The sequence below is a fragment of the Hemicordylus capensis genome, chromosome 5, assembly GCF_027244095.1.
Source record: "Hemicordylus capensis ecotype Gifberg chromosome 5, rHemCap1.1.pri, whole genome shotgun sequence".
Taxonomy (NCBI): Eukaryota; Metazoa; Chordata; class Lepidosauria; order Squamata; family Cordylidae; genus Hemicordylus; species Hemicordylus capensis.
Window position 1 is genome coordinate 214,966,424 of NC_069661.1, and position 27,070 is coordinate 214,993,493.

The window sequence follows — 27,070 nt, forward strand, 5'->3', positions numbered from 1 at the left end:
CTCCTGTGCAGTCTGAGACGATACCTTTCAGCACCTTCCTATATTGTTGCTGCCCGATATAGGAGTTTCCCATATTCTGGGAAACACACCAGCGTGGATTCGAGCCAACAGCTTCCTGCTCTCTAGGCAGGTTGCAGAGAGAGACACAGTGTGGGGGGGAACTAGGGGGGGTGCATGGAGTGTTCATCACCAATATCTTTGTTTCCATCTCATTCATAATCTGTAATTTCGAAAAACCCAATTCACTGTATTCATTATTCTATAGTGTCAAATCCCAGCCCCAGCCCCTACATGATGCTACCATTCTGTTGGCTCTAATAATCATACCGTAATGATATCATTCTTGCGGAAGCCCAGTTCGTCGTCGTCATGGCGCTCAAAGTCTAGCAGTGCTTTGGCACGTCGCCGTCGGTTCCGGGAACATGCTACATAACTTTCATGATCCCGCTGGTGGCTTTCCATGGTGTAATCGGGAGTCAAATCCTAGTTGAGGAAGAACAGGAGGAAGCCATGTTCATGATCATGTTCAAGAGTAAGGTATAAATGAACCGTGAATGAAGGGATTCTTCTCCCATGGAAAGTGGGCTTTTAGTCTTCACAGGGTACCCTTCCTCCTGCCATCAGTAATGCGAGTACAGATGTCAGTGGTGGGAAAGTGCCTCACTTACTATGCTGCAGCTCTTGGGATCCACACACTGGAAGTGCCGTGCCACTTGAAGGATGGCCTCTCGCAAGTCTGCAACCAGTTCTGTTTGCTTTATGTTTTTGGCCTTCAGTGCTTCCACGTCATCTTCTCCTAAAGTTGATGCAATAAACAAAGTAAAGCACACATCTCTCATGAAGAGGTTGAAAAGGAAGGCCTTCCCCCAATTTGTCCCCAGGATCTAGTATTCAGAAGTATATTGCTTCTGTACATGGAGTTATCACAATAGCTGTTGACAGATCTATCTTTTATTGGTTTGTGTAATCCTGTTAGTGGCCATCACTGTATTTTGTAGAAGTGAGAATCCCCAAGTTAGTTATGTGTTATATGAAGAAATACTTTCTTTTGTCTGTCCTGAACCTATTGCAAATCAACTTCACTGCATGATCCTTAGTTCTAGTATGGGAGAAGAATTTCAATCTCCCTCTCGGCCCGTGCGGGTATCTGCCTCCCGCCCCCATATAGCCTGTTGCAAGTGAAAGAGCTGTGAATTATTTTTCTTTTCATACCATTCATCATTTTAAAAATCTCAATCTTGGTCCACATTCCCTCCTGCCAATTTTTTTTCTCAAGTAGAAAAAACCTCAAAGATTTTAATCCTTAGTCATAGGCAAGGTACTGCAACCAACACTGGGTTATTTCAGTTGCCATTTTCTGTGCAATTGTTCTTTTGAGATGGGGCAACCAGACCCTACCTGGCATTCTATATTTGGGTGCAATAAGGATGTCTATCATAGCAGCAGGATGCTTGCATTTTTATTTTCATTCCCATTTCTAGTTCTTAAACATTAAAAATGTGACTTTTTAACTGCCACATGACACTGAGCTAATGTTAATTTTAAAAGTTGTTATTTATCAATCTGTGTTTCAGATGAATGCCTGCTTGCCACTTCCCTGCAACAAGGAGATGACAGAACAGTCCATGCCCACCATATTTAAGGCTTTTAGCCTGACTCTGGGCAGAACAGAGAGAGACTGAAGCTTAGCCCATCTTCTTTCAGTCAAAAAATGAGAGAGGAAAACACAGAAGAGAATATGATTAAACAAGAGTTAAATAAGAGCATGCCTACACTGCAAGTGAACTGGGTTAATTGCCATGAATTTCCCATCAAGAACTCCCCAGCAAGAGTTCAGTGAAGGATGCGGAGGCCTATAAACCCATGACACAGTTTAGAAAGGCTAGAAAGATGTTCACTGAGTGGATTGCCCGGGGCAGCTTCTGAATGGTAAATAGTTTCAAAAGCAGCAGAGTCTCTCTGCAGTGGGCAGGTAAGAGAGAAGGGCAGCTCTTCTTTGCTACTTTTGTGGACATGTGAGATTGTTTACTCTGATGGAAGGAGGAAAGTGTTCATCTGAAGCCTCGTCAGTAGCTGTGGCCTCATCCCAGAAGGAAGCCCCTGTTTCGCTAAGTCAGAGAAAGCTTAGAGGGTGAAGGAAGGGCATTGCCGCAGCTGCTGAAAAGGCTTCCCATGGCCATTTTTCTGCTTAAAACAGCGTGTTTGTCAGACAACACAAATGACAGGCTGGGTTTGCTGTTGCATTTTAAAAAAAATCAATCTAGACAGGTGACAGAAAAAAGTATGGACATGTGAAGCTGCCTTATACCTAGCCAGACCATTGGTCCATCTGGCCCAGTATTGTCTATCCTGACTGGCAGTGGCTCCCCAGAATCTCAGGCAGAGAGAAGTCTTTCCTGTCACCTTCTACCTTCCAAAGTTGGAAATTCCAGGGACTGGACCTAGGACTTTCGGTATTCAAAGCACATCTCTGAAGCTAAGACTCCTTCTCATGGTCTGCTGACAAACCCCAAAAGCAGACAGACTGCTGGCACAATGTATACAGGGTGTGAATACTCCACCATACAAATGTACGCCGTGTTTCACTGGCTTTCAGCGGTTAACTCTTCCAAGGAAACCAGAATCCTATCACGCCCAGGGGGTGCATGTGTCCTTACCGAAAAGCAGTGAGGTGATGCCAGACTTCCTGCGTTGTGTCCTGCGTCTCACAATCTGAGCGGGAGGGAAGAGCAAGATACATGAAGAGCACAACAAAATGTGTTCAGACTGTCTATATAAATGGCTAGTGAGATTAAGGAGATCTTGAAGTATTGAAGGGGACAGACATTGGTGAAAACAGAGAAGAGACATGCAAATGACAGAGCAATAAGAAATGGCCGGTTTATGGTGACTGGGAGGATTTCTTCAACCAAGTGTCTAGGACTGTGATCCACCCTCATCATTGCCAGGAAACAGATGAAGGTTGTAGGAAAGCAGAAGGCTGAGGAAGGAAGCATTGCAAGCTGACAGTCCTTAAGGGCTTTGTAAACCTACCTTTGAAATGTTGACAGAAGCACTGGGACTGAGCAGCTGCCCTTGGTCTGCTATGAGGTAAGCAAGGTGTTTGCACCGCTGAGTCTCCACTGCCACATCTGTCAGTGAGCCAGCAACACGCATGGCTTCCTGCAGGAGCACATCTGGATCTTCAATCTGAGAGGGGATGTCTGAGAGTGTGTTGAAGATGGATGCAGAGTTCTCAGACTGAATCAGTTCCTCTTCCTGTGTTAGTGGGGAGAGGTCATTCTGCATGTTATGGGCAAATAACCATGCTTAGGAGGTTTTCTGCATCTCCTTGCCTCTGGTATCTGTATCCCCAGGTAAATGCCTGCTCAGTGTAGGTAATACAAAGGCAATGCACGCTTTCATTCTCTCTGTGCACCCACTTCTGTCTTTGCTCACTTCATATTGCGAACAACTGTCCCATATACATCACTGCAGAGTGTACCACAATCCACATCAAGAGAGCACCCCATAATGGCACATTAGGCAGCTATTTCTGCCTGGGAGGACAGAACTAGTTATTCTGAATCTTGGAGTGCCTATGCTGTCCCTTTAGTGCGCTTAAATCTTGGGAACTACTTGCAGCAAATCACCAATATGCTAATCCTACATAAGCAGACATCCTTTCTGGGGCTGATCCAGTAGCAAGTGCTATGGTGAACTCTGGGGGCGGGGGGATGTATACATAATATAAGCTATAGGAAATACAGGATCTCATTGCACTAGTTAGTTAACTTTTACACCAAGGTTTTCCAATTATTTTTTGAACCTATATAAAAGAGGAACCCTTTCATGCTACACAGAGTTTCAGCTACCTCAAGGCACAGCTCAGTAGCTATCTAGCATGAAGGCCATAGTATTAGACAGCTACATATTAACAGCTTCTGCAGGATAAAATTCTCTTTAAATATGACCTGCACAAGACCAGGATATCAAGCATATTTCCTTCACATAACCTTTTAAGCAAATGTAGAAAGGCTGCTGGGTCTATGACTGCCTCCAAAAACAGGAAGATAGAAGAAAGGCAAATGAGGCAATGAGGATGGCAAGAGCCAGGAGGAGTCGTTTTATGCCCATGTTTTGAAAGAGCAAGGTATGTCGTTTTTCATTCTTTTTTTACACACACTATCTCACCCAGTTTCACAAACACCTAGGATGAGAAGAGAACCTCCCCTATAAAAAACACTCATTTCATGAGGAAGATAAGAGGACTGAAGAATGTTGGTTACCTTCATGCTGAGCATGCCCAATGTGACCTGGAAGAGAACTATGGAGCCCTGGTAAAAAAAGAGATCCCAAATGCGTAGCAACAGCTTGATATGCACAACACTAGCAAATGACGTGAGGAACCAATGCAGGGTGATCAGGGACAGTTCTGTGGATGGAGACACAAGTGGAAAGCTTACAATTCTAGTTTATCAGTCATTTGTAACTCACCCTAGTCCTGCCCTCCACAGAGCTATTTTCTATTCCCAACATAAACAGAACAGTCACAACCCTTTCTGTCAAATAAGTTACCCTCTCATCATCACTATACGGCAGTGGAAAGATATACAGCTCTTCTCAATTTCTTTCAAGGAACATAGTGCTGCCAGCATCAGACAGGTTGCTCATAGTTCAGGGACACAAAGTTCTCTCTCACGCACATCCCAATTAAAAACTGCATCAATTTTTTTTTTTTAAGGACTGAGCATTGTAACTCTGGCCACAAATATTCAGAGATTTCCCCCCTTAAAAACAAGAATCTTCAAAATTATATACGACACATACACCTCCCTCTTCCTCACTCGAACCCAAACCCCAAATTTAAAGTGACTTGTTTTGTGCAAAGCATGTGAGATCCCCATGCACTACAAAGTTCCCCTAGTAATGAGGCTGATGTAAATTCTCATCATATTGTTTGTAGACAGAGTTGAACTCTGAAGCCCAAAGCTTGTCACTAGCATTCAGTTTCAGTTCCCCATTTGTAAGCAGAAACACCCTGAACAGTGCTGAAGAGGACTGGGAAGCTCTACATACATATTTTCAACACCAAAGGAGGTAGCAGCTCTTTCTTCATTAAGTGTAACCAAGTCCATTATGGGCCCCTTTTACAGTCTTCTCCAGAGCCTGCTTTCAACATGCTCAATTTGTGGGACAAGCAAGGATCAGGGTGGGACCATTTCAGCACAAAAGGATTAGCAGACCAAGGGGGGCACTTACCAATGTCGTGCTCTTGAAGAAGTTTATCCAGTGGTGGCAGGTACTGCACAATGAGATGGCGGAGGACACGCTGGTCAGTCTGGACTCCCATCAGGGTGGTGCTGAAGTAGGAGGCTGGCACCAGGTCCTCAATGATGGCACACATCATCCAGAAGGCATCTTCCTCTTCCAAGAAGAGAAGCAACGAAGCCACAACCTAGCAGCAGAGAACAGAAGATCGAAATGGAACAGGCAAAACAAGCATTACACACAACCCTCCACGCCCACACACTGATGCTCCCCCTTACAACACACACAGGATGATGATGATGATTTTTAGGGCAGAAAGCTACCTTGCAATATTAGTGACAAGGGACAAGTGGAGTCGGGGAAGCACCGGAAACTCCAGGCCTCTAATAGTGCTGTCAAGAAGAATCACGCCTCTTGGGGAAACTAAGGGTCAAACTAGTCACTGGTTGTGGCACTAACTAGGACTCTAGAAACCTGCAAGATGCATTTGCTCCGACAAATAAATACATATTCCCACTATACCTTTGGACCATTCTCTTGGTATAGGCGAAGTTCCAAAGGTAGAAAATAAGGGTAAGGAGATGGAATCAAATTGGAGCATTGGTTCACTTACCGTGAAGGCTTCTTCTTGATTCTCCACGTGGCCCCTAAGGCATGACTATGCAAATTAGTTAGAGTCCTTAAGAAGTGGAGGATCATGGCCCCACCCAGTTCTTTTAGGACAAAAAACCCAAGACTACTTTTAAGAAAAAATACAGTAAACTAGGAGCAAAAAACACTCCCAAAACACCTTGTAAAAAATGTTTTAACAAGATTTTAGGAAAAAACTGATGGAGGCCCCAAAATGGTGGACCATAGTAGCAGCTTTGATTTCTAGGCAGATAATTTAGAGATACTCCCCGAGGGACAGTCCCTGTGGAGTAGGCACAGGTGCCAACAAGGGCAGGTCAAGACACCCCTGGATGCGGCAGTAAGAAGCCTTCAAGGTAAGTGAACCAATGCTCCATTCTCTGCTGCTGGCATCCAAGGGCATCTTCTTGAGTGGGGGACATACCACAGCCCTCGGCCCAATTGGGGGGGAGCACCCCCACCTACTCCAAAGGAAGGACCTATTGGAGTACTCATCTCCCACATGCTGCTTGAGCAGAAGCGAAGGTATCCACTTTATAGTGCCTGGTAAAGGTTGTGGGGCGCTCCAGGTAGCCGCCCTGCAAATGTCCAGGACCGAAAATGCAGCTGAGGTGGCGACTGCCCTGGCTGAATGAGCAAAGATTTTAGTGGGAGCTCTAAGGTTCTGAGTTTCATATGTCAGGGCTATGCACACCTGAGCCACTGAGCCACAGTGGCGGAGGTCATGTCTGATCCATGTTTTGAGGCAAAAAAAAGAGATGAATGACGACTCCGAAGTTTGGATGTGTTTTGTGCATTTTATGTAGGTCTTCAGGCACCTACGTACATCCAGCTTGTACCAGGATTTTTCTGCTGGATGAATCTGTTTTGGACAAAAGGATGGTAACACAACATCCTGGAACATATGAAAAGGTGAGGACACCTTGGGTCGAACAAAGGGGTCAAGTATGTGTTTCACCAAGTTTTCAGAAAAAATGCAAAGGTGTTTGTGAACTGAAAGAGCCCAGAGCTCAGACACTCTATGGCAACAAAAGAGAGAGAGAGAGAGAGAGAGAGAGAGAGAGAGAGAGAGAGAGAGAGAGTTGTAGTGTCAGGAGATATAAGGGGATAGATTTGATTGACTCAAAAGGTAGACTCTGTTAAGCTTCCGTGTACTCTGTATAAGTTCCAGGTAGGAAAACAGTGCACCACTGGTGGTGATAGTAGGTTGCTCCCCTGAGGAAGGGCTTCAAGTGCGGGTGTCTTAGCTTGGAGCACCTCGATCCCCCCAAAACTGGATCTATTAGGGCAGCAGCCTGTCATTTTAGTGTGTTTGCAGAGACACCCTGGTCCAGACTGTCTTGAAGAAATTGCAGCAAATGTTGCATGGTAGCCATCCCTTTAGGGACTCCATGTCGTGCAGACCACCAGAGAAATGCCCTCCAAGTGTATTGATAGATCCTGTTTCTGGAAGGGTGTCTGGAGGCCAGCATCATGTCAAGCACCTTTGAAGAGTAGCCATGCTGTTTTAAGAGGCGCCGTTCAGTCTCCATGTGGCTGGCTGTAACCAACCTGGATCTGGATGGTGCACTGGCCCTTGTTGGAGTAGGTCTGCTGTGACTGGAAGCATCAGGTGTTCTACTGTTGTCAGGTTTTGTATTTCTGAAAACCAGGGTCTGAGAGGCCAGAATGGTGCTACTTGTATGACCTGAGGATTTTCATTCATTGTAGGAACCAGGTGAGAAGTGGGGCCAGTGGAAAGGCATACAGGAGATCCTCCAGCCATGGACACGACAGAGCATCCACTGCTTCCACTTGAGGGCAGGGGAACCTGGAGAATAAATGCGGTACCTGAGCATTTTCTGGAGTTGTAAATAGATCTACTGATGGGTGGCCAAAGTGTTCCGATAGGAGTCTGAAGATGTTTGGGTTCAGACTCCATTTTCCTGGATTTCCTTCCTGCTGAGCGAGTCTGCTCCTGTATTCAGGTCACCTTGCATGTGGTGTGCTGTTAGGGATGCCACGTTTTGTTCAGCCCACTGAAGAGTCTCTTCTGCCTGTAGAGACTTCGGCCGGGTGCTCCCCTGGCAGTTGACATGTGCTTTCGCCATGGTGTTGTCCAAGCGGACTAGTATGTGTTGGTTGCAGATTATGTGGTAGAATGCCAGAAGTGCTAGACAGATTGCTTGGAGCTCCAGCCAGTTAATGCCGTGTTATTTTTCGGCAGTCACCCACTTTCCATGCGCTGACTCGTGGAAACAGTGGGCATGCCCCCAGCCCTATTTGCTTGCATCCGTGGTGACGATGACTTGTGGGGGGGTTGAGAAACGATTTCCCCACGGAAAGGTGTGGAGGCATAGTCCACTATCTCAGATACTGTTGAATGTGGAGTGGAAGGCTCACTTGTTCAGTGGATTTCACAGCAATCTCCTGGTGATAGGGTAGTGGGAACCACTGTAAGGGTTGCAGGTGGAAACGTGTCCAAGGTACCAATTCCAAGGTCACCACCATCAGTACCAGGATCCTGGAAAGGGAGAGCAATTGGAGGAGTACATCTAGAAAAGTAAAAATCCTGACCCCTAAGAGTTGGAGATGTGCCATGACTGGTAACAGCACTTTCGTGAATATGTGAGGAGCTGAGGAGAGGCTGAAAGGAAGCACTCTTTATTGGTAGTGTCTTTTGGCGTATAGGAAGTGGAGCAGAGGACGGCTGCTTTGATGTACAGGAACATGTAGATAAGCCTCTTTCATCTAAGGAGGATAGGAAGTCCCTGATGGTGTAGGGCTTTTGCAATCGACCTGAGTGATTCAATGCGGAACTTCCTCCTTTTTACGAAGAGATTGAGATATTTTAAGTCCAGAACTACATGTAGGGAGCTGTCCTTTTAGGGCATGGTGAAGATGCCTGCTCCCTGTTGGTCCACTGGTACCAGTTGTATTGCCCCGATCAATAGGTGGTGTTATATCACCTCCTGGAGACCTTTGTGTTTGGAGGGTATGTGGGAGGTTGGGGTGGGCAGAAAGTAGTGAGGTGGGTTTTCAGTCAACTCTATGTAGTAGCCCCCCTTTACTATGTTGAGTACCCAACGATCTGATGTGGAGGCCTCCTAAAGATGTAAGTGAGAGGAGAAGCGACCACCCAGGGGTGACCCACCTAAGTCAGGATAGCTGTTTTGCTTGTTTGCCATGGGCAGAGAAGGCAGCCCTGTTTCCAAACCCCTGCCTGGGAGGTCTGGATCTACCCCAGAAGGGACATTTGGACGTGAAGCCCTACTCTCTGGCAGCGAATGAGGGACAAAAGGAGTGGAAGGAACGCTTCCCTTGTGGGTGGTCTAGTTTACATGATGATGAGGGCATAGCCTTCTTAACATAAGAACAGCCCTCCTGGATCAGGCCCAAGGCCCATCTAGTCCAGCATCCTGTTTTGCACAGTGGCCCACCAGATGCCGCTGGAAGCCACAGGCAGGAGTTGAGGGTGTGCCCTCTCACCTGCCATTACTCCACTGCAACTGGTACTCAGAGGCATCCTGCCTTTGAGGCTGGAGGTGGCCCACAGCCCTCCGACTAGTAGCCATTGATAGACCTCTCCTCCATGAAGTCATCCAAACCCCTCTTAAAGCCATCCAGGTTGTTGGCTGTCACCACATCCTGTGGCAGAGAGTTCCACAAGTGGATCACGAGTTGTGTGAAAAAGTACTTCCGTTTGTTGGTCCTAGACCTCCTGGCAATCAATTTCATGGAGTGACCCCTGGTTCTAGTGTTGTGTGAGGGAAAAGAATTTCTCTCTCTCCACTTTCTCCACACTATGCATGATTTTATAGACCTCTATCATGTCTCCCCGCATTCGTCTTTTTTCTAAACTAAAAAGCCCCAGGTGCTGTAGTCTTGCCTCATAAGAAAGGTGCTCTAGGCCCCTGATCTTCTTGGTTGCCCTTTTCTGTACCTTCTCCAGTTCAACAATGTCCTTTTAAAGATGTGGTGACCAGAATTGTACGCAGTACTCCAAGTGTGGTCGAACCATAGTTTTGTATAAGGGCATTATAATGTTAGCCGTTTTATTTTCAATCCCCTTTCTAATGATCCCTAGCATGGAATTGGCCTTTTTCACAGCTGCCGCACATTGAGTCGACACTTTCAATGAGCTGTCCACCACAACCCCAAGATCCCTCTCCTGGTCCGACACCAACAGCTCGGATCCCATCAGCATATACTTGAAGTTGGGGTTTTTCGTCCCAATGTGCATCACTTTACACTTGCTAACATTGAACCGCATTTGCCATTTTGTCGCCCACTCCCCCAGTTTGGAGAGATCCTTTTGGAGCTGCTCACAATCTGTTTTGGATTTCACTACCTGAAAGAGTTTGGTATCATCTGCAAATTTGGCCACATTGCTGCTTACCCCTGCTTCTAGATCATTTATGAATAAATTAAAAAGCACCGATCCCAGTACAGATCCCTGGGGGACCCTACTTCTTACTTCCCTCCATTGTGAAAACTCTCCATTTATACCTACCCTCTGTTTCCTGTCTTTCAACCAGTTAACAATCCACAAATGTACTTGTCCCCTTATCCCATGACCGCTAAGTTTCCTCAGGAGTCTTTGATGAGGAACTTTGTCAAAAGCTTTTTGGAAGCCCAGGTATACTATGTCAACTGGATCACCTTTATCCACACACTCGTTGACACTCTCAAAGAGGTCCAAAAGGTTTGTGAGGCAAGATTTACCTTTGCGGAAGCCATGCTGGCTCACTCCCAGCAGGGCCTGTTCTTCTAGGTGCTTTACAATTTTATCCTTGAGGATGCTTTCCATCAATTTGCCTGGAACGGACGTTAGGCTAACCAGCCTGTAATTTCCCAGATCGCCCCTGGATCCCTTCTTGAAAATTTGTGTTACATTTGCTACTCTCCGGTCCTCTGGTACAGAGCCCGATTTCAGGGATAAGTTAAATATTTTAGCAAGGAGGTCGGCAATTTCACATTTGAGTTCTTTGAGGACTCTTGGATGGATGCCATCTGGCCCTGGTGATTTGTTAGCTTTCAGTTTTTCCAGACAGTTTAGAACATCATCCCTTGTCACTTCTATCTGACTCAGCTCTCTAGCCTCCATCCCTAAAAAGCCTGGTTCAGAAACAGGTATATGCTCAGTATCCTCTGCCGTGAAAACAGATGCAAAGAACTCATTCAGCTTCTCTGCAACCTCCATATCCTCCTTAATAATCCCTTTCACTCCCTCATTGTCTAATGGTCCAACTGCCTCCCTGGCAGGTTTCCAGCTTCTGATGTACTTAAAGAAGTTTTTGTTATTCCCCTTGATACTTTTGGCTAAATGTTCCTCAAACTCTCTTTTTCATCTCCCTTATTGTCACCTTGCATTTCTTTTGCCAGAGTTTGTGTTCCTTTCTGTTCTCTTCGTTTGGACAGGCCTTCCAATTTCGGAAGGAAGTCTTCTTCCCTTTTATGGCTTCCTTGACGGTACCCATTAGCCATGCTGGCATCCTCCTGGACTTAGTGGTACCTTTCCTCCTCTTGGTTATACAATCTAACTGGGCTTCTAGTATTGTGGTTTTGAGTAAACTCCATGCACTCTGGAGCAAAGTGACTCTCCTGATTCCCCCCCCCCCAGCTTTCTTTTCACCATACTCCTCATTTTGGAGAAGTTTCCTCTTCTGAAATTCAAAATGTCTGTGTTAGAAATCCTTGGTGATTCTCTCCCCGCATGTATGCTGAATTTGATGGCACTGTGGTCGCTGTTCCCTAAAGGGTCGATTGACACTGACGTCACGCACCAGGTCCTGGGTGTCACTCAGAATTAGATCCAAGGTCGCCTTCTCTCTGGTTGGTTCCATGACCAACTGTTCTAGGGCACAGTTATTTAGCGTATCTAGAAATCTGACCTCTTTGTCCTGACTTGAATGTGAATTTACCCAGTCTATGTGTGGGTAATTGAAATCACCCATAATTACAGCCCTGCCTCTCCTTGACGCCTCCCTGATTTCCTCCTGCAGCTCCCAGTCACTGTCGGCATTATGATCCGGAGGGCGATAGCACGTCCCCAGTAGCACGTTCCCTTTCCGGCCTTGTATAGTCACCCACAGGGTTTCTGTGGAGGACTCCAGTCCACCTAGGTTTTCTAGCTTGTTAGATTCTATCCCTTCTTTAACATACAGTGCTACTCCTCCTCCAAGGTGCCCCTCCCTGTCCTTCCTATAGAGTTTATACCCAGGGATAACAGTGTCCCACTGGTTCTCAATGTTCCACCATGTTTCTGTTATGCCCACTATATCTATTTCTGTGTTAGCAACCAAGCACTCCAGCTCACCCATCTTGGCTCGGAGGCTTTTGGCATTGGATATAAGCATCTATATGCTGAATCTCTCCCCTGATGTATGCTATTCTTTTGACTCTTTGATTCCACTAGGATGTCTTTTAAAGCTGTATCCTCAAAGAGCTTTTCCCTATCAAAAGATATTGTGGTCAGATTGGTCTTGGAAGCAGCATCCACATGCCAATATTGAAATCCAGTGGCCCAGCACTGAGGCAGCTCCTGCCCTTGAAGCAAATCTCATGGAGTCAAGGGTGGAATCAGAGATAAAGGCTTGTGCCTTGTGTAATTTTAACAGGGTTTGCCGCAATCATGCCGGGTCCAAAGAAGGATCCTTGATTAGATTGTCCAGCCATATGAGAGATGCTCTGGCCACCATGGAGGCAGCTGCTGAGGCTCTCATTGCTAAGGTGGCAGAGTCATGTGACCTTTTAATAGCCCCTTCCATAAGCCTGTCTGCAGCATCTTTAAGGGCTGACTCTCCATCCCTGCACAAAGCCAAATTAGAAACTATTTGGACCACGGGCACATTCGTAGGGGGTGTATTAACCACCACAACCCCCGAGGGAAGGAGTACAGCTTTTGGGCTATAGTTACCACCTTCCCATTAGAGGCAGAAAAACTCCATTCCCCCCCAGCAGTCTCAATGAAGGGCTTAGGGAATGGGAGAGTCATAGTATTTGACTTGCGTCCAGGAAAAACCATAGCACTTTTACTCATAGGCTGGGATTCCTGAGGGTTAGGCTGGGTCAGGCCTAATGTATGAATAGTCTTGTACATTAGTGGGGCAAAGTCCAATGACTGGAAAAGTCTCTGGGGAGCTTCAGCGTCCTCTGGTCCTTCCTCTTTGTCTGGTTTGTCAGGGTCTGTTCCCCCCCAAGGGGTACCCAGAAAAGCCCCCAGAATTGGCTCTTCGTCTAATGCATGCTTCCCCAACCTGCGGCCCTCCAGATGTTGCTGAACTACAATTCCCATCATCCCAGCCACAATAAGCTGTAGCTGGGGGTGATGGGAATTTTAGTTCGGCAACATGTGGAGGACCGCAGGTTGGGGAAGCCTGGTCTAATGGAATAGACGAAGAAGAGAGCTGGTCTTGTGGTAGCAAGCATGACTTGTCCCCTTAGCTAAGCAGGTCCTGGTTGCCTATGCACAGGAGACTTAATGTGTGAGCACTGTAAGATGTTCCCTTTAGGGGATGCAGCCACTCTGGGAAGAGCAGAACATCCCAAGTTCCCTCCCTGGCATCTCCAAGATAGGGCTGAGATTCCTGCCTGCAACCTTGGAGAAGCTGCTGCCAGTCTGTGTTGACTATACTGAGCTAGATGGACCTATGGTCTGACTCAGTATATGGCAGCTTGCCATGTTCCTAGGAGTAACTGGAATCAGTGCTGGTGGGGTTTTGTCTGGGGGTCTGGTGAACAGTGATCTGAGATTTCAGAGGAATGGGTACCCTTTTCCCTCTGCTTAGACCTAGATCTCCCCCTTTTTGCCTTTTTAATGTGCTTGTGCTTTTTCTTTGCCTTCTTAGGGGCTGGAGTCTCAGATACTGAAGATGAAGTGCTTGAGGAAGGTGATTGCTCCCTTCTGCGTCTTTTTCACTTTTAGTTGATCATAGCGCTCAAAAGAATGTGCTAACAGATCCTCAAACCATGAGCGCCAGGTAGGTGGCATTTCAGAAGGCATTTTATCAAGGGATTGTACTGTTTGAATGGGCTGGGCTAGGCTAGATCCCCCTGAGGGCCTTGCGGGGGGTGGGGTTAGAACAATCAGAAGCCCCAACATGGGCAGAGCTCACCAATTGTGCGCCTGATCCAGCTGCAGCGCTCCTGGTCAACACTGTTCTGGTGGACACAGGTTTTGTTGCCCCCGGCCTGATACTGTGCTCCCAGTAGCTGTCGTTTTTTGAGAGGCTGCTTTGCATTTTTCTGGGGCTATGCCCTAAAGATTGCTGGTGGAGGCCATCAAGGGGGCTGAAAGAAGCAGCGGCATGCTCTGCAGGGCTTCAGGGAGCGGGGGGAAGCTGAGGCGCTGAGTCACTCAAGGGCCTTGGCGGCAGCTGGGAGCAAGGTTGGAGCTTGGATAGCCCTCTCACCGACTCAAACGCCTGATTGAGCGGGCGGGAGCTGCTGAGCACTGCCCATCATCTGCTTGGTGGGGCACTCACTCAGTTTAAGGCTTCCCTCTCCTCCTGGCCTCCCAATGCTCAATTGAGCTGGTGCAAGCTCCGGAGTGCCACCCAGCAGCTGTTTGGCAGGGGGCACGCTGCGCTCCATTGTTTGTTCAGTCAAAATGCCTGATTCACCAGGCAAGAGCTCAAGAACGCCTCCCATCAGCTGAGCAGCAGGGTGAGCATCTTGTGTGGAGGACTCTGCTCTCAAACAGGCAATCCGGCTCTGTGACCTCTTGGGCAACTTGCCAGCTACACTGAGGACCTTTGGAAGGCCTTGTTGAAATCTCCCCTTCCTGACTCTCACATGGAGCACACGCCTAGCGTGTTGCATCCAAGAAAGGGAAAGAAAAGGAGACTAAGAGTGCAATCAAAGTGGAGGAGTGAGAGGTGGGGTGGGGGGCAGTTTGAAAAAAAGCTAAGAGAAATTCTTTTTTTTTAATAGCAAGAACAAAACAACAATTATAGAAAGAAACACAAAGAGAATCTAAGCAACGAAAGGTGAGCTTGAATTGAAAGTGAATGAAGTTTTGGAGAGAAGCCGAGAAGAACTACCTTGGAGCCATGCAGGACTAAAAGAACTAGGTGGGGCCATGATCCCACACATCTTAAATACTCTAATTTGCATAGTCCTGCCTTAGGGGCCTCGTGGAGAATCATAACCCACTCAAGGAGATGTCCTTGGATGTCAGCAGCAGAGAAAGGATACATTCACAAAGCATTCTGTCCTACAGTGCCAATAATCATGCAAGTATAGTAGCGCTAGCCCAAGAATCTTTGCTAGGCCTTGATGCCTGGCCAGCTATTTATTCTTCCCCCTCACCTTGAGCCACATTACACTGACCTACTGTGATGCTGCCAAAAATGGCATCTCTGCAACAAGCATGAGGAGTTCTTCATTACTAAGCTGTAATGTATAGGGCATCTCAACACAGAAAAGGCTGCCCACCATATTATACATCTCCATACCCCCACTTGAGACTTCACTAATTCCTGGTGGCTGCAGGTGAGGATATGGAAATTCTCCTAGCTATGGTAACTGACTTATTGCATGGAGAACCACGATAGGTGTGATCTGCAACAGGCTATAAGGAACACCAGCCAACATGAATGAGTGAGGCTTATCTGAACATGGAAATGTGACTTAACCTTTATCCCAAGTTAGATTCTCCACATTATGGCTGTACATGAACTTCAAACCAGGGAAAACCTACCATGGGGATGGATGCCATTTCTGGTGGCAATCCCATGGTCAGAACATGGAATGTTTATTTCATTCTGCAAGTGTTATACAGAGAACCTTGATATCCTCAGACTCTAAATCTGTGAATTTGCATATACTCAGTCAGGTAATTAACACTCAACCTCGGTATACATGGGTGGAAATTGGAAAATAAGGGGTTAATTCCATGTATCCGCAGGTCAGAGATGGCCAAAAATGATGTCTGAGGTCATTTCTGACTGCTATTTTGTGTTGGGAAGCCTCAACGCCTACTCCGTTCTGTGTTCTGGGTGTGTAGTTAGAGTTAGGTTGGCCACAATGGCAGTAACAGTGTGGGCCGGGTGGTAATTTGAGGGTTAGAATATCGGTGAGCACCCTTGGATCTGTAAAAGGGTGATTGGTTAATCGCTCCTTTGTGGCCTGTGCGGCACGGGGAAAATGATTGCCATGAAACCTGCTTCAGGACTTCTCCAACCTTTGGGCTGTGCGGTCCGGGGTGGACGAATGCCTAGAAGTATCCAGATCCTCTCTTACAGAAGTGGGGGTTGGCTTTGAAGAAATTGAGTGGGGCGTAGCTGCCCATTCCCGAGCCAGGGTGTGTCGCCCAGTAGGGTGATGAGTAGGACTTCAGAGTTCTGACCTGCTTCTATTGGCCCGCACTGTTCTCTAAGGGTGATTAATCACCTGGTGTTCCAGTCTACCATGTCTATGTAATAGTTAATAAAGTTGTGGCCCTTTTCATCCATATTAACTCTACGTGTCGTCTTGAGCTGGGGTCTGAGGACAATGTTTAATTCTTGTTTTAAAATGTTTTTAAATTGTTAATTGTTGTGTTATTGTTTTTAATTTGTTTTAGCTTTTCATTATTTTACAAGTTTGTTTTAATTGTAAACTGCCCTGAGCCATTTTTGGAAGGGTGGTATATAAATAAAATAAAAATAAAATAAAAATAAAATAAAATAAAAATAAAATAAAATAAAAATAAAAAAAATAAAAATAAAATAAAATAAAAATAAAAAATAAAATAAAAAATAAAAAATAAAATAAAAATAAAATAAAATAAAAATAAAAAATAAAATAAAATAAAATAAATAAATGAAATGACTCCATCTTTAAAATTTTTAGAAAACCCACCCTCAATTTTCAACCAATTTTTGGCTATTTGGGGGCACAGCTCAACTCAAGGGGACCACTGAAGTACAGTAGGCAGCTTCTCCCCGCATTTCCCTCTGAAATTTGGCCGATTTTGGATGATATTCCTGACGATTGGGAATCTAACCTCGCCCCCATCCCATAGCCCCGATGATTTGATATTTGTGGTTTCCATATACACAGTTGCAGTGGGGAATAGAACCCTCGCAAATACTGAGGTTCTCCTGTAGTTACCTTTGAAGTGCATCCATTTTGAACACAAACGGGTACGTTGCTGCTGTTATTGCTATCTGAGAACACCTATCCAGGATCACCTTGTATGAACAGATTCCCAAGGAAAACACTACAATACAAGTACAATCAACAGTGAGGAAGATTCATTTACCATGCCAGTGCCTTGACAATATCCTATATCTGGGTACAGCCAAGCCAGTCCCCGGAGTATTCTGCGTAGCCGTGGCACTCCAATGCTATTCATGTTGGAGAAGCAGGCGTTGCTGGGCATGGTGCGGAGCAGATCTTTTTCAATCTAACAAACATCAAGAAGTACACATAACCATGCTAGATCCTGTTAGCAATAACTCTCCATCTCCTTTTTCATTCTATAGTTCCTCAGTCTGCCATCACTTTCCATGCACTGCTGGCAAAGTACGTCTGGAATTTGAGATTCCATTCCATGTTATCAGAAAAGCCTCACAAACAGTATGCAAATGTCAATCTGTGAAACAATACCTTACCAGTAGCCTAAAGTGGACTGTTCAGGGATCAGAGCAGGAACCACACTTATTACAGAATGAATATCCACCAAGTGGTATTAGGTATGTTACAAGAATACACAGTATTAACTGGGACTTGGCGCTTTGATCATATAATGCTGGTCAGCTGCACTGGTTCCCAGTCTATTTCCGGGCCCAGTTCAAAGTGCTGGTTTAAAGCCCTAAATGGCCTGCGACTGGGTTACCCGAGAGAGTGCCTTGCCTCATATGTTCGAACTTGGACCTTAAGATCTCCTTCGGAGGCCATATTCCAAGTGACCCTGCCAGAAGAGGTGAGGCGGGTGGCTACTAGGGAAAGGGCTTTTTCAGTGGTCGCACCCCATTTATGGAACAGCCTGCTCAGTGAGGTTCACTTGGTTTCATCACTTTGTTCTTTTAGATGCCTGGTGAAGACATTTCTGTTAGCTAGGGCTTTTAAAAAAGTTTTTAAATCATTTTGGTTTTTTTGGTTTTGTGATTTTATATGTTTTTATTGGATGTTTTTATGTTGCGTTGTGAGCCACCCAGAGAACAATTTGTTATGGGGTGGCTAACAAATAAAGTTTTATTATTATTATTTTATTACACATGGATACATATGCATAATCTTGGAAGCGGTCTTCAAAGACCCTAAATTGTCACTCCTGGCAGCAACTGTGTCGACAAGCAATGACACATTAAAGGCTAAACCTTGCTTCAGACATTGGGTCCAATTCCAATACTAGTACTGTGTGCCACTACAATTACATACTTATTTTTCTTCCTATCCACAGCCTACCTGAGACAAGGAAATGTTTTTATTCCTCTGGCTGTAACAAAATCCATTGCAACTGGAAGAAAATAAAGGAGGATATCCAGGTTTCAATTGTGAGGGCCTAAGAGCTCCTCTCAAGGAGATGGTCAGGTCGAATACTATGAAAGGCATCCTCATTTTGTTCTGTTTTTAAAGTAGCCTCATGTTCCCTAGTTGGCTTTGCAAAATCCCACCTTTTCATTGAGCTGATAGTGTATGCCTGGTTGACTGTAATTCTGAAGATGACTCTTGTGAATTTTAGGATTTATGGATTAAGAATTAGAGAGACAATGGTGCTGTACAAGGCCTGAAACACACCACTTTGTACTGAAATCCCCAGACTTCCTTTTCACGTTTTGTTCAGTGTTTACATCCCACAGCAAGTGTCTGAGCAAACAGCCTCATTAATACTCATTAGCACCTTATTATCTCAGTAGCTGTTACTCAACAGTGTTTTATGTAAACCCTGCTTCTGCAAGGTAATTAGCTTTTGCTGTGCCGCAAAAAGATCTGCGCTGGTTGAGGGAAATGCTAACTGGATTCCTCACCTAGACCTAGAAACTCCCCACTTTCAGTGTTTACAAAATGTCTTTCCTACCCTTTGAGCATGATGGTGGCAGGCATGAACATACATACACTCAGTGAGTAGCATCCAGAGTGACACTGGTGCAAGCCATTCCCCTCAACTCTTCTTTGCTGCATCTCTGAGCTCTTCCAAAAACTATTCCTTAGGGCTAAGGGACTTTCAGCAACAGTGTGGAAAGTGGTATGGGTGACTGCAGGTGGAGGGGAGAATCCCCAGGAGGTCAGAGACATTTTCCAAGAGCTTACAGAAGATGTCACTGCCCCACTTTGGGGGACTCTTCCCTCTCTCTGCAGGGCCACATGCCACATTTCACATTGTTGCCGAGGGTTCCTGGACCCTTAGGAATGGCCTTTTGGAGGGCTCAGAGGACTGCAGTGGAGGGGTTGGGGGAAATGGCACACGCCAGAATCACTCACAATAACTTTAACCCAAAGAGGTAATGTGTACTGATAAATGTTTTCTCTAAAAGTATTGAGTGTAAGGTTCTAATCCTTTTTTGTTGTTTTTTTAACAAAACATTTTCAGTTGTGGTAACACCTTCCCCCACCCCACTGATGTTTTTCCACTCGTTTGAGAGGGATGATCCAAGCACTAACCCTTGAGAATTACTCACTTGTTTGGCAGCAATGGTTTCATCATTGGAGCTGTTTTTCACAATTTCTCGATAAGACATCTCTGAATTTCTCTTCTTCTGTAGAGCGCCTGACAGTCGCATCCACAGCTGCAGAAAACAGAGGTTTAGAAATAAGACCTGGGATTCAGAACCAGGAAGCTTTAAGAACAAGCTCCCTTCCTCTCCACAACTAGCCAAGGCTGCCTCACCTGCGGCCTCATGCTGTGAGGAATGCCAGCCAGTACGAGGGAGCGCAGTTTCTCTGAACGTGGGAGAGTCACTTCAATCTTGTCCCAAGTGAGGTCCCCCACATCATGGTTGTGTGTGAACTCCAAGTGGGCTTGCCATTTCAGCCTATGTTGTGGCTCTTCAGTCAGTGGGATGCCCAGGAGCTTGCTGGAGTTTGGCTCAGCACCATCTGTAGCAAGTGACAGAAACTTCAGGTGGAGGAAGAAAAAATTAAAAAGGTGACAGTTGCTTTTTCTACAAATCCTCCAGATTGGTGGATTTTATGATCAAGAGAGATGAGAAGGACGTTGCAGAAGTTTGGGTGTGGGTAGAATAAAGTTAACTTCTCGATGCCGGTGTATTCATTGATTATTTCTGTTCAAGCTGTTACAAGAAAAGAGCCATCTTAACAGACAATCATGAGGTCAAAGGGTATCTGTCTGTTTATATGCAAGGAAGAAAAGGACAATGTTAACAAAGTTTCACTTTGGCATTAATTCTTATAGAATGCTTGGTATTCTGGTACACATACCCCAGCACAAAACACATCACATTAATTATGAAGGGTGCACACTAACAGATACAGTCTCATTTGAGTTTAGGACAGGATGAAGTACAACAGGCAGACAGAGCAAGCCTCTGGCCTATTGATGTAAAGTGGTCTCCTTAATGGTGTAGCTGGGCTCTCTTGCAGCTAAATGATAGCATACCACACAGAGATAGGCGGTAGCACACAATGGATCACTGCCCTAAATCCCTCGGGTTGCCAGTTCAACACTTACTGCAGGCTTGACTCCTGACAAACATATAATTGCAGCTTTAAAATACATGAGTAGGAGGATGATCCTTTCCTGGTTGTCACCTGCATGTATTTCAAAAGGAAGACTTGCCATTTATACACATGCACCCTTCAAAACACACATGTACTGTGTCAAGCCAGTTAAGCTAGGACTTTTCCTCATTAGACAAAAAGCACCTTCAAGCCACAACACCAAACAAGAACTGGGAGGTTGCTGCTGGGAACAGAAATCCCTAGGGAGGTCTTGTCACATGCCATACTACATAAGTAAAGAGACCTTGCCTTCTTTGTCTACTCGGAAACCAAATTCATCATATCGGAATTCTGGCTGCTCGACGGATTCTTCTTTCTGTAAAATAGAAGGACAGTTACTTTCCACTCTCTGCCACTAGGTAGCAGACCAAATACAAACATGTTTGCACATAGCTGACGTCCAAGGTAAAGAGAGAGCCCTTTAAGCTCCAGCAAATCTAAAAAGGAAATGTTGGAGGAAATTTCCATTACATAGTTTGCCTTACTTTTTACTACTTTAATTCCCTCTCATTATAAAAAAGCTATCCATGATCTGCAGTGACCGCAGATTTGGCACACCTACTTCTATGTGCACATATATTTTAGATACAAGAAACACGACTCACACTATGCTCTATCAGATGTGTGCTCATCCTTAGCACTCTTTGGTACAACCATTCTTCTAATCTATACACCATCAATATTTTGAGTTATATTGTGTTTTAAACCCCACCCCCCAAAAAACCAGTCATCACACATCAGAGACTGTTGTAGACTAGATTTGCCTGCCCCAATTTCACCCGGATGTAAAGATCTGCCAGTGTAAATCACAAAATTCCTGGCTTAATCTGGGGATTGTTAAAGGTGCAGATTTACTGATAAGGATCACCCCAGAACAGGTCTGTCAGACCCAGAGTACATTTCTGTTCCTGCTGCCTTTGAATACGAGTCAATTTCTTTGGCATCAGTGAGAACATACACAATTAATGCTTATCATCCTGAGTGAAGTTTTCTTGGATCCCTCTTATTTACTCTTTCAGTGCAAGTGTTCCTTACAGACAACCTTTACCCCCAACAAATTGTGTGTTCCAGTGCCAATTCTCACTCTACATGTTGTGCACATACCAGAGTACAAAATATATGAATCTTTCATCAGCTGCAAAGTGTGAGCATGTGTGTTAACTTTGGCATGGTGCCTTTAACCTGGTTGGAAGTGGCAACCAAGCAGGAAGTTAAGGAGCTTGAGATCAGGTACCCTGGTACATCAGACTTGATAGGCTTAGAATGCATTCTATACTCTGATTTCTGCAAAATATGAAGTGAAAATTAGACTTCATTTGTTTCAAGGATAGTAACTTACTAACTCTTATTACCATTCTTTTCATTTCTCCCCTACCTAAGCAGGCTTTATATCAGATTCTTCTCCCAATGCAATTTATCTGACAGAGTTAGAAAGCTTTGTTTCCTAGAACAAGTTTCATGATGCAAGTGCCAAGTCAGCAATTAAATGTCAGGCATGCTTTGAGCAGAACTTACAGACACACAGGGTCATCAATAATTCAAATCCACAGCATTCTTTGACATTTATTTTTCCACAACTAAAGAGGAGAAAGAAAGCATAACATGGATGATTTTCCTTTGTTTTGATTGTACCTGGGTGTATTTGGCCAAGATCTCCTGAGGCCATATACTGGGAGTGAGAGCAGAGAAGGGCCCACCAGCTGTAGGAGTGTAGCTTCCTGTATATAAAGAAAATACCACACATCATAATGGAAGAGACACACACAGAAAACAACAACAACTGAGACTACTATAAACCAGTCCCTTTAAAAAAAACAAAAAACTTTGAGGCTTTGCAGTTGATATTAATTCCTGTTTCTGTGCTACCAGGAGTCCAGAAATTGCCATAAGAAAACTTTATCCGTGATCAGAAATAAAAATATGAGTTGGATGGTTGTCTGATATAACTAAAAGGGGTCTGAGAGTTATCTATTATTCAAGTTTTTATTGTGGTAGATAGACTAGAGCTAGAATAAGAACAGTCATAGTTGCAACAAAAGGTATGGCAACAGAAACCAGCAATATAGTACATAAACATGACACAACAATGACCCAAAATAATCCCCATACTAAGCAACAGTCCTCCCATGTTATCTATTACTCTTTGCACACCAGCCCCTTTAAAGATTAACCTACATAGTACAGGTTCTAAAGTACCACAATGAAGAACACAGAAAAAGTCTAGGTCACAATGCCTCCACAATGGAACAAATAATTTAGTTAGTACACTGTTCAGATAGTTCAAGCAAGTGAGCCAAGCCCCTTTAGTATAGAGGAAGGCACGCCCCTTGTGCCACTTGCCTAATTGGCCTTAGAAAACATTCCTTCCTGATGCTATATATAGTGGGCAATTAGACTGCAAGTGTGAAGCAAGACTCTCTAGTATTTACTGCCTCCAAGAGAAAGGCTCTCAGTTCTCTCTCACAGAAGTCAAACCCTATTCTAGTTTTGACACTTCCATGTCACATAGAAAAGGGAAAGTGAAGAACATCATGAGTTTGACAAGAAACACCTCTGATCTCAATGAACCTTAAAACTAAGGCACTAGATTCTCACTATGCTTTTCAGACATACATTAAACTTTGTCTTGAAATCAATGAAGTACTTTGCTTCCAGGACCTTTCTAGAAAGCACAATGCAAAAATGCATCTTTAAGCAGTCCTCTCCAGGATATACCTAATCTGTTAGTGGATGTTGGGTAAGCAACCAGAAGAGAGAGAACAAACAAAATGTTGGGGAATATAGCAGCATGGCTCTAAATCAGGCTTGCACAACCTAAGGCCCGGGGGCCAGATCTGGCACATAAGGACTTTTTTACTGGCTCCCTCATAGGAATATCCTGCAGCAACATGGCAGCTGGAAACTGCCTTACACTGCCATCCTATGCATGCTTACTTGGAAATATGTCCCACAATGTACCCAGTGAGGCTTACTCCCAATTAAGCATGCCTAAGATTACAGCTTGAAAGCAACAACAATTTAGGGAGATGAGAGGACTTGGCATTTGTTTGGGGCTGCCATGTAGTCCAGGTTCCCTACAGACTCAGCAGGGACAGGGCCTATTTTTTGGCCAATATCCTTGGATAAGACTGTGGGTCCCTTGATGAGGGGGAAATTGACAAGTAACTAGCAACTGCTTTCATTAAAATTTTTAAAAATTAATTTTAGTATAACAATTAATGTGCTGAAAATTGACCTCAGCCCCCGCACATCAAGTCATGGTTGGTTCTGGCCCACCGCAGTATTTGAGTTGTGCATCCCTGCTCTAAATGCATATCCTTTTGATACATTCTACTGAATACTGCATAAAATATCTGTGATCTTGTCACCCAATGGTCCTAAGCTAAAAGTTTCTTGTCTTACCTACAAGTTGACGGGATCTTGTGTCAACTTCTATTATTTAATCACTCGTAGAGAATCTCACAGATGAGATTTTACTATTTGTTCAAGGAGAGATTATTCTAATAGTTCTTTCAAAAGCTACTGTCCATCATAAAACATGGAAATTACTACCAAGAAGCCGAATCAGGGCTGTTAGAGAAGAGGTGTGTCTTTGGAACTCTGGAATTGTGACAGAGTCTGAAGACTGCTCGGACAACCAAGTTTAAGAAAATGTTCACAAAGTAGATAATTGTGAAACCTAATCTTTCCCCAACTTTTCTATTAACCTAAGATGAGCGAAAACAAAGTATTTTTGGAATTAGGCAGTTGACTAGTCATATCACTGAAGGCTGTCAGTCTGTCCAAATACTTTGAATTGCCATAATTTTCATCTCTGGACTAAACCTAATCAGCTCTTAAATATTTATGTATGCTTCTTGTTGTTGTTTTTTTAATTAAAACAAAATATACATTGAAATACATGAAAGTGGTTAACAAGCATACATACATATTCTAAATCACATTATACACAAATTAGAATATGGATGTATGCTGTATACTTCAATAAGCCTAAAGCTATTTTTAACCTGGAATAGTGTTTAAACCCTTTGCTCTCCTTCATAATCTATTCAAGTTGCAAAATGGGGGCTCTGGGCAATGCTGAGCTGTGTATGTACTGGTGAAGACACTCATGTTACTGACATATTAAAGTCAGGTCAGACACAATGACTAAAACTGCAACAGGAAGGCAGGTATGGAGGTAGAAATTCAGCGTCCAATTTTTCAAGCAGTTATTAGCTGCCCAGAGCCAAGACATCTAGTTAAAACTAGCAAATAGCAGGTGCCATTACTAATGAATTAAAACATGTCTAGAATGACAAGGAAAAGCAACTGGATTATACAAGATGGCTGGAATAAAGTGTACGGTTACTCAAGGATTGCTAACAGGTCCAATTTAATTTTACCTGGGAAAGGGAGAAACCTTTTCCTGAAAGTAGTAAAAGACAGAGTGAAAAGCAGTCGGGGGGTGGGAAATGCTAGCCCCAATTCTCTTCAGACTTTGAAGTGCTAAATCTAAGAAAAACAGCTATTTCAGTTTTCTTTTTTACTTATATTCCAATAGAAAAACTGTCCTTCCTATTGCCCTTTGGATATTTAAAACTTCATTTATTGAATTAATTTTGTTCAAGATATTGATTTATATACTGTGTTAGTAAACAAGGCAGATACTTCCCCACACTCATCTGCTTAAGAGAGAAAACACAAGTGGAAAGAACCTGTGATTTTAGGCAAGGTGTTTAATTCTGTGAGTAATCTAAGGTAACAAAGAAAGAGGAAATGATTTTCTGAAAAAGCAAAATAATTTAATCTAAATTTTCTGGAAATAAATTGATAAAACTGATATAACTGATCAAGCATTGGCCTTTTCTTTAAAAACCAAAAACTGATGAAATATCACAATTATTCACATTAAATAAAGGGCTCACCTGACATGATGATGGGGGGGTGTGGACAATGGCAGCTTTTTGACTCAGCAGAAGATCACTGCCCTGTTACAAGATAGATCAAGGTATAATGTAAAGAAAAAGGATAACATGTAATTAGCTCAAGACCAACTATACAGGATAACCTAGCTGATTCCCAATTAGCTCCTTCCTTCTGGTCACTCACATTGAGAACCATGACTACAGTTAAATCTCTCTTTGCTGTTGTTTCCAATAAGAATGCTATCAAAATTATATATTCAACCACAGTTAGGAAAGTGCAGAAACAGGGAGCCACTACAGCACAGAAGACAGTGTTGGACTTGGCCTGACCAAACTGGGCTTAAACTCCTGCTCAGCAACAAGACTCACCAGGATAACTCTGTCTCTCAGCATAACCTCCCTCAGAGGGCTGTTGTGAAGATACAATGAAATAACCTCATATACACACCCCTCAGCTTCATAAAGGAAGAGGATATGAGTGTTATCATCATTAATTACAAAAACTGATTTAAAAAGCCAAGACTCCATGTTTCAGCTGTAGCAGATTTTTTAAAAAACCTGTTCAAAACAAGTTCATTTGCCCTAAGTGCTTGTCTCTGTTTACCTTTAAAGCTTAAGAGTTTTTCTTCAAGTCTATACAATGCCTTTAGTTTGTTTGTTTAACAAGTTTGTATACCTCCCATTATCCAAGTCTCTAGGCAGTTTACAACAAAACTAAAAAAATTTAAAAGTTAAAACATATTAAAAATGAAATTAAAATACCCATAAAAACACACCAACTAACTAAAAAGCTTGAAGAGATGTGTCTTTGTTTCCTAAAAGCCAACAGGGACGGAGCAGCTCTAATGTTCCACAGCACTGGAGAAACTACAGAGAAGGCTCGCCTCTGAGTCATCACCTAATGAACCGGCGGCACCCTCAGATGAACCTCCCCTGAAGATCTTAACAAGCGGCGGGGCTCATAATGAAGAATCCATTCTCTTAAACACCATGGGCCCAAACCATTAGGGGCTTATAGGTAATAAAGCACTTTGTATTTTGTCCAGAAACCCATTGGTAGCCAGTGTAGATCTTTTAGAATCGGAGTAATATAGTCTCTATGGGACATCCTGGAGACCAATCCCGCAGTGGCATTCTGCACCAATTGCAACTGCCAGACTATATACATAGGCAGCCCCATGTAGAGTTCATTGCAATAATCAAGCCTGGAGGCTACCAGCATGTGTACCACTGTCTTAAGGTCACTCACTTCCAGGAAAGGGCACAGTTGGTGAACCAGTCAAAGCTGATAAAAAGCACCTCTGGCCACCGCTTCCACCTGAGGTATCAGAGAGAGGGTTGGGTCCAGAAGTACTCCCAAACTGCGAACCTGTTCCTTCTGGGGGAGTGTAACCCCATCCAGAACAGGCAGATCTATCCCATTTCATGAATTGCAGCTAACACTAAAATGTTAGGGCTGCAGTGTTCAGCCAATTTAAATATTTTTGATTTATTGAAAAATGGTCGTGTTTTTTAATTTGCTGCCTGATTATGTTGTTAATTATTTTTACTACAAATACTGATACAATCTTTGAGTGGTGTTACGCACCAGCTGGTTTGACCTGAATCTGTATCAGGAACTGCCAGGCAAACAC

At 44.1% G+C, this 27,070-nt stretch overlaps 1 protein-coding gene across 5 annotated transcripts in view; it reads right to left on the minus strand.

Moving 5' to 3' along the window:
* Positions 1 to 27,070, minus strand: part of SGSM3 (small G protein signaling modulator 3) — a 52,037-nt gene that overhangs the window by 10,189 nt on the left and 14,778 nt on the right. For all 5 annotated transcript variants that reach the window (XM_053252291.1, XM_053252290.1, XM_053252294.1 and 2 more), the window contains 12 exons: positions 25,437 to 25,499; positions 22,162 to 22,247; positions 20,779 to 20,845; positions 19,679 to 19,887; positions 19,470 to 19,577; positions 17,108 to 17,251; positions 5,242 to 5,437; positions 4,269 to 4,414; positions 3,034 to 3,258; positions 2,658 to 2,712; positions 669 to 796; positions 328 to 483 (listed from right to left, as the gene is read on the minus strand). In XM_053252291.1, coding sequence (XP_053108266.1) covers positions 328 to 483; positions 669 to 796; positions 2,658 to 2,712; positions 3,034 to 3,258; positions 4,269 to 4,414; positions 5,242 to 5,437; positions 17,108 to 17,251; positions 19,470 to 19,577; positions 19,679 to 19,887; positions 20,779 to 20,845; positions 22,162 to 22,247; positions 25,437 to 25,443 — 1,527 coding nt within the window. In that variant the 5' untranslated portion in view covers positions 25,444 to 25,499. The remainder of the gene's footprint in view (positions 1 to 327; positions 484 to 668; positions 797 to 2,657; positions 2,713 to 3,033; positions 3,259 to 4,268; positions 4,415 to 5,241; positions 5,438 to 17,107; positions 17,252 to 19,469; positions 19,578 to 19,678; positions 19,888 to 20,778; positions 20,846 to 22,161; positions 22,248 to 25,436; positions 25,500 to 27,070) is intronic.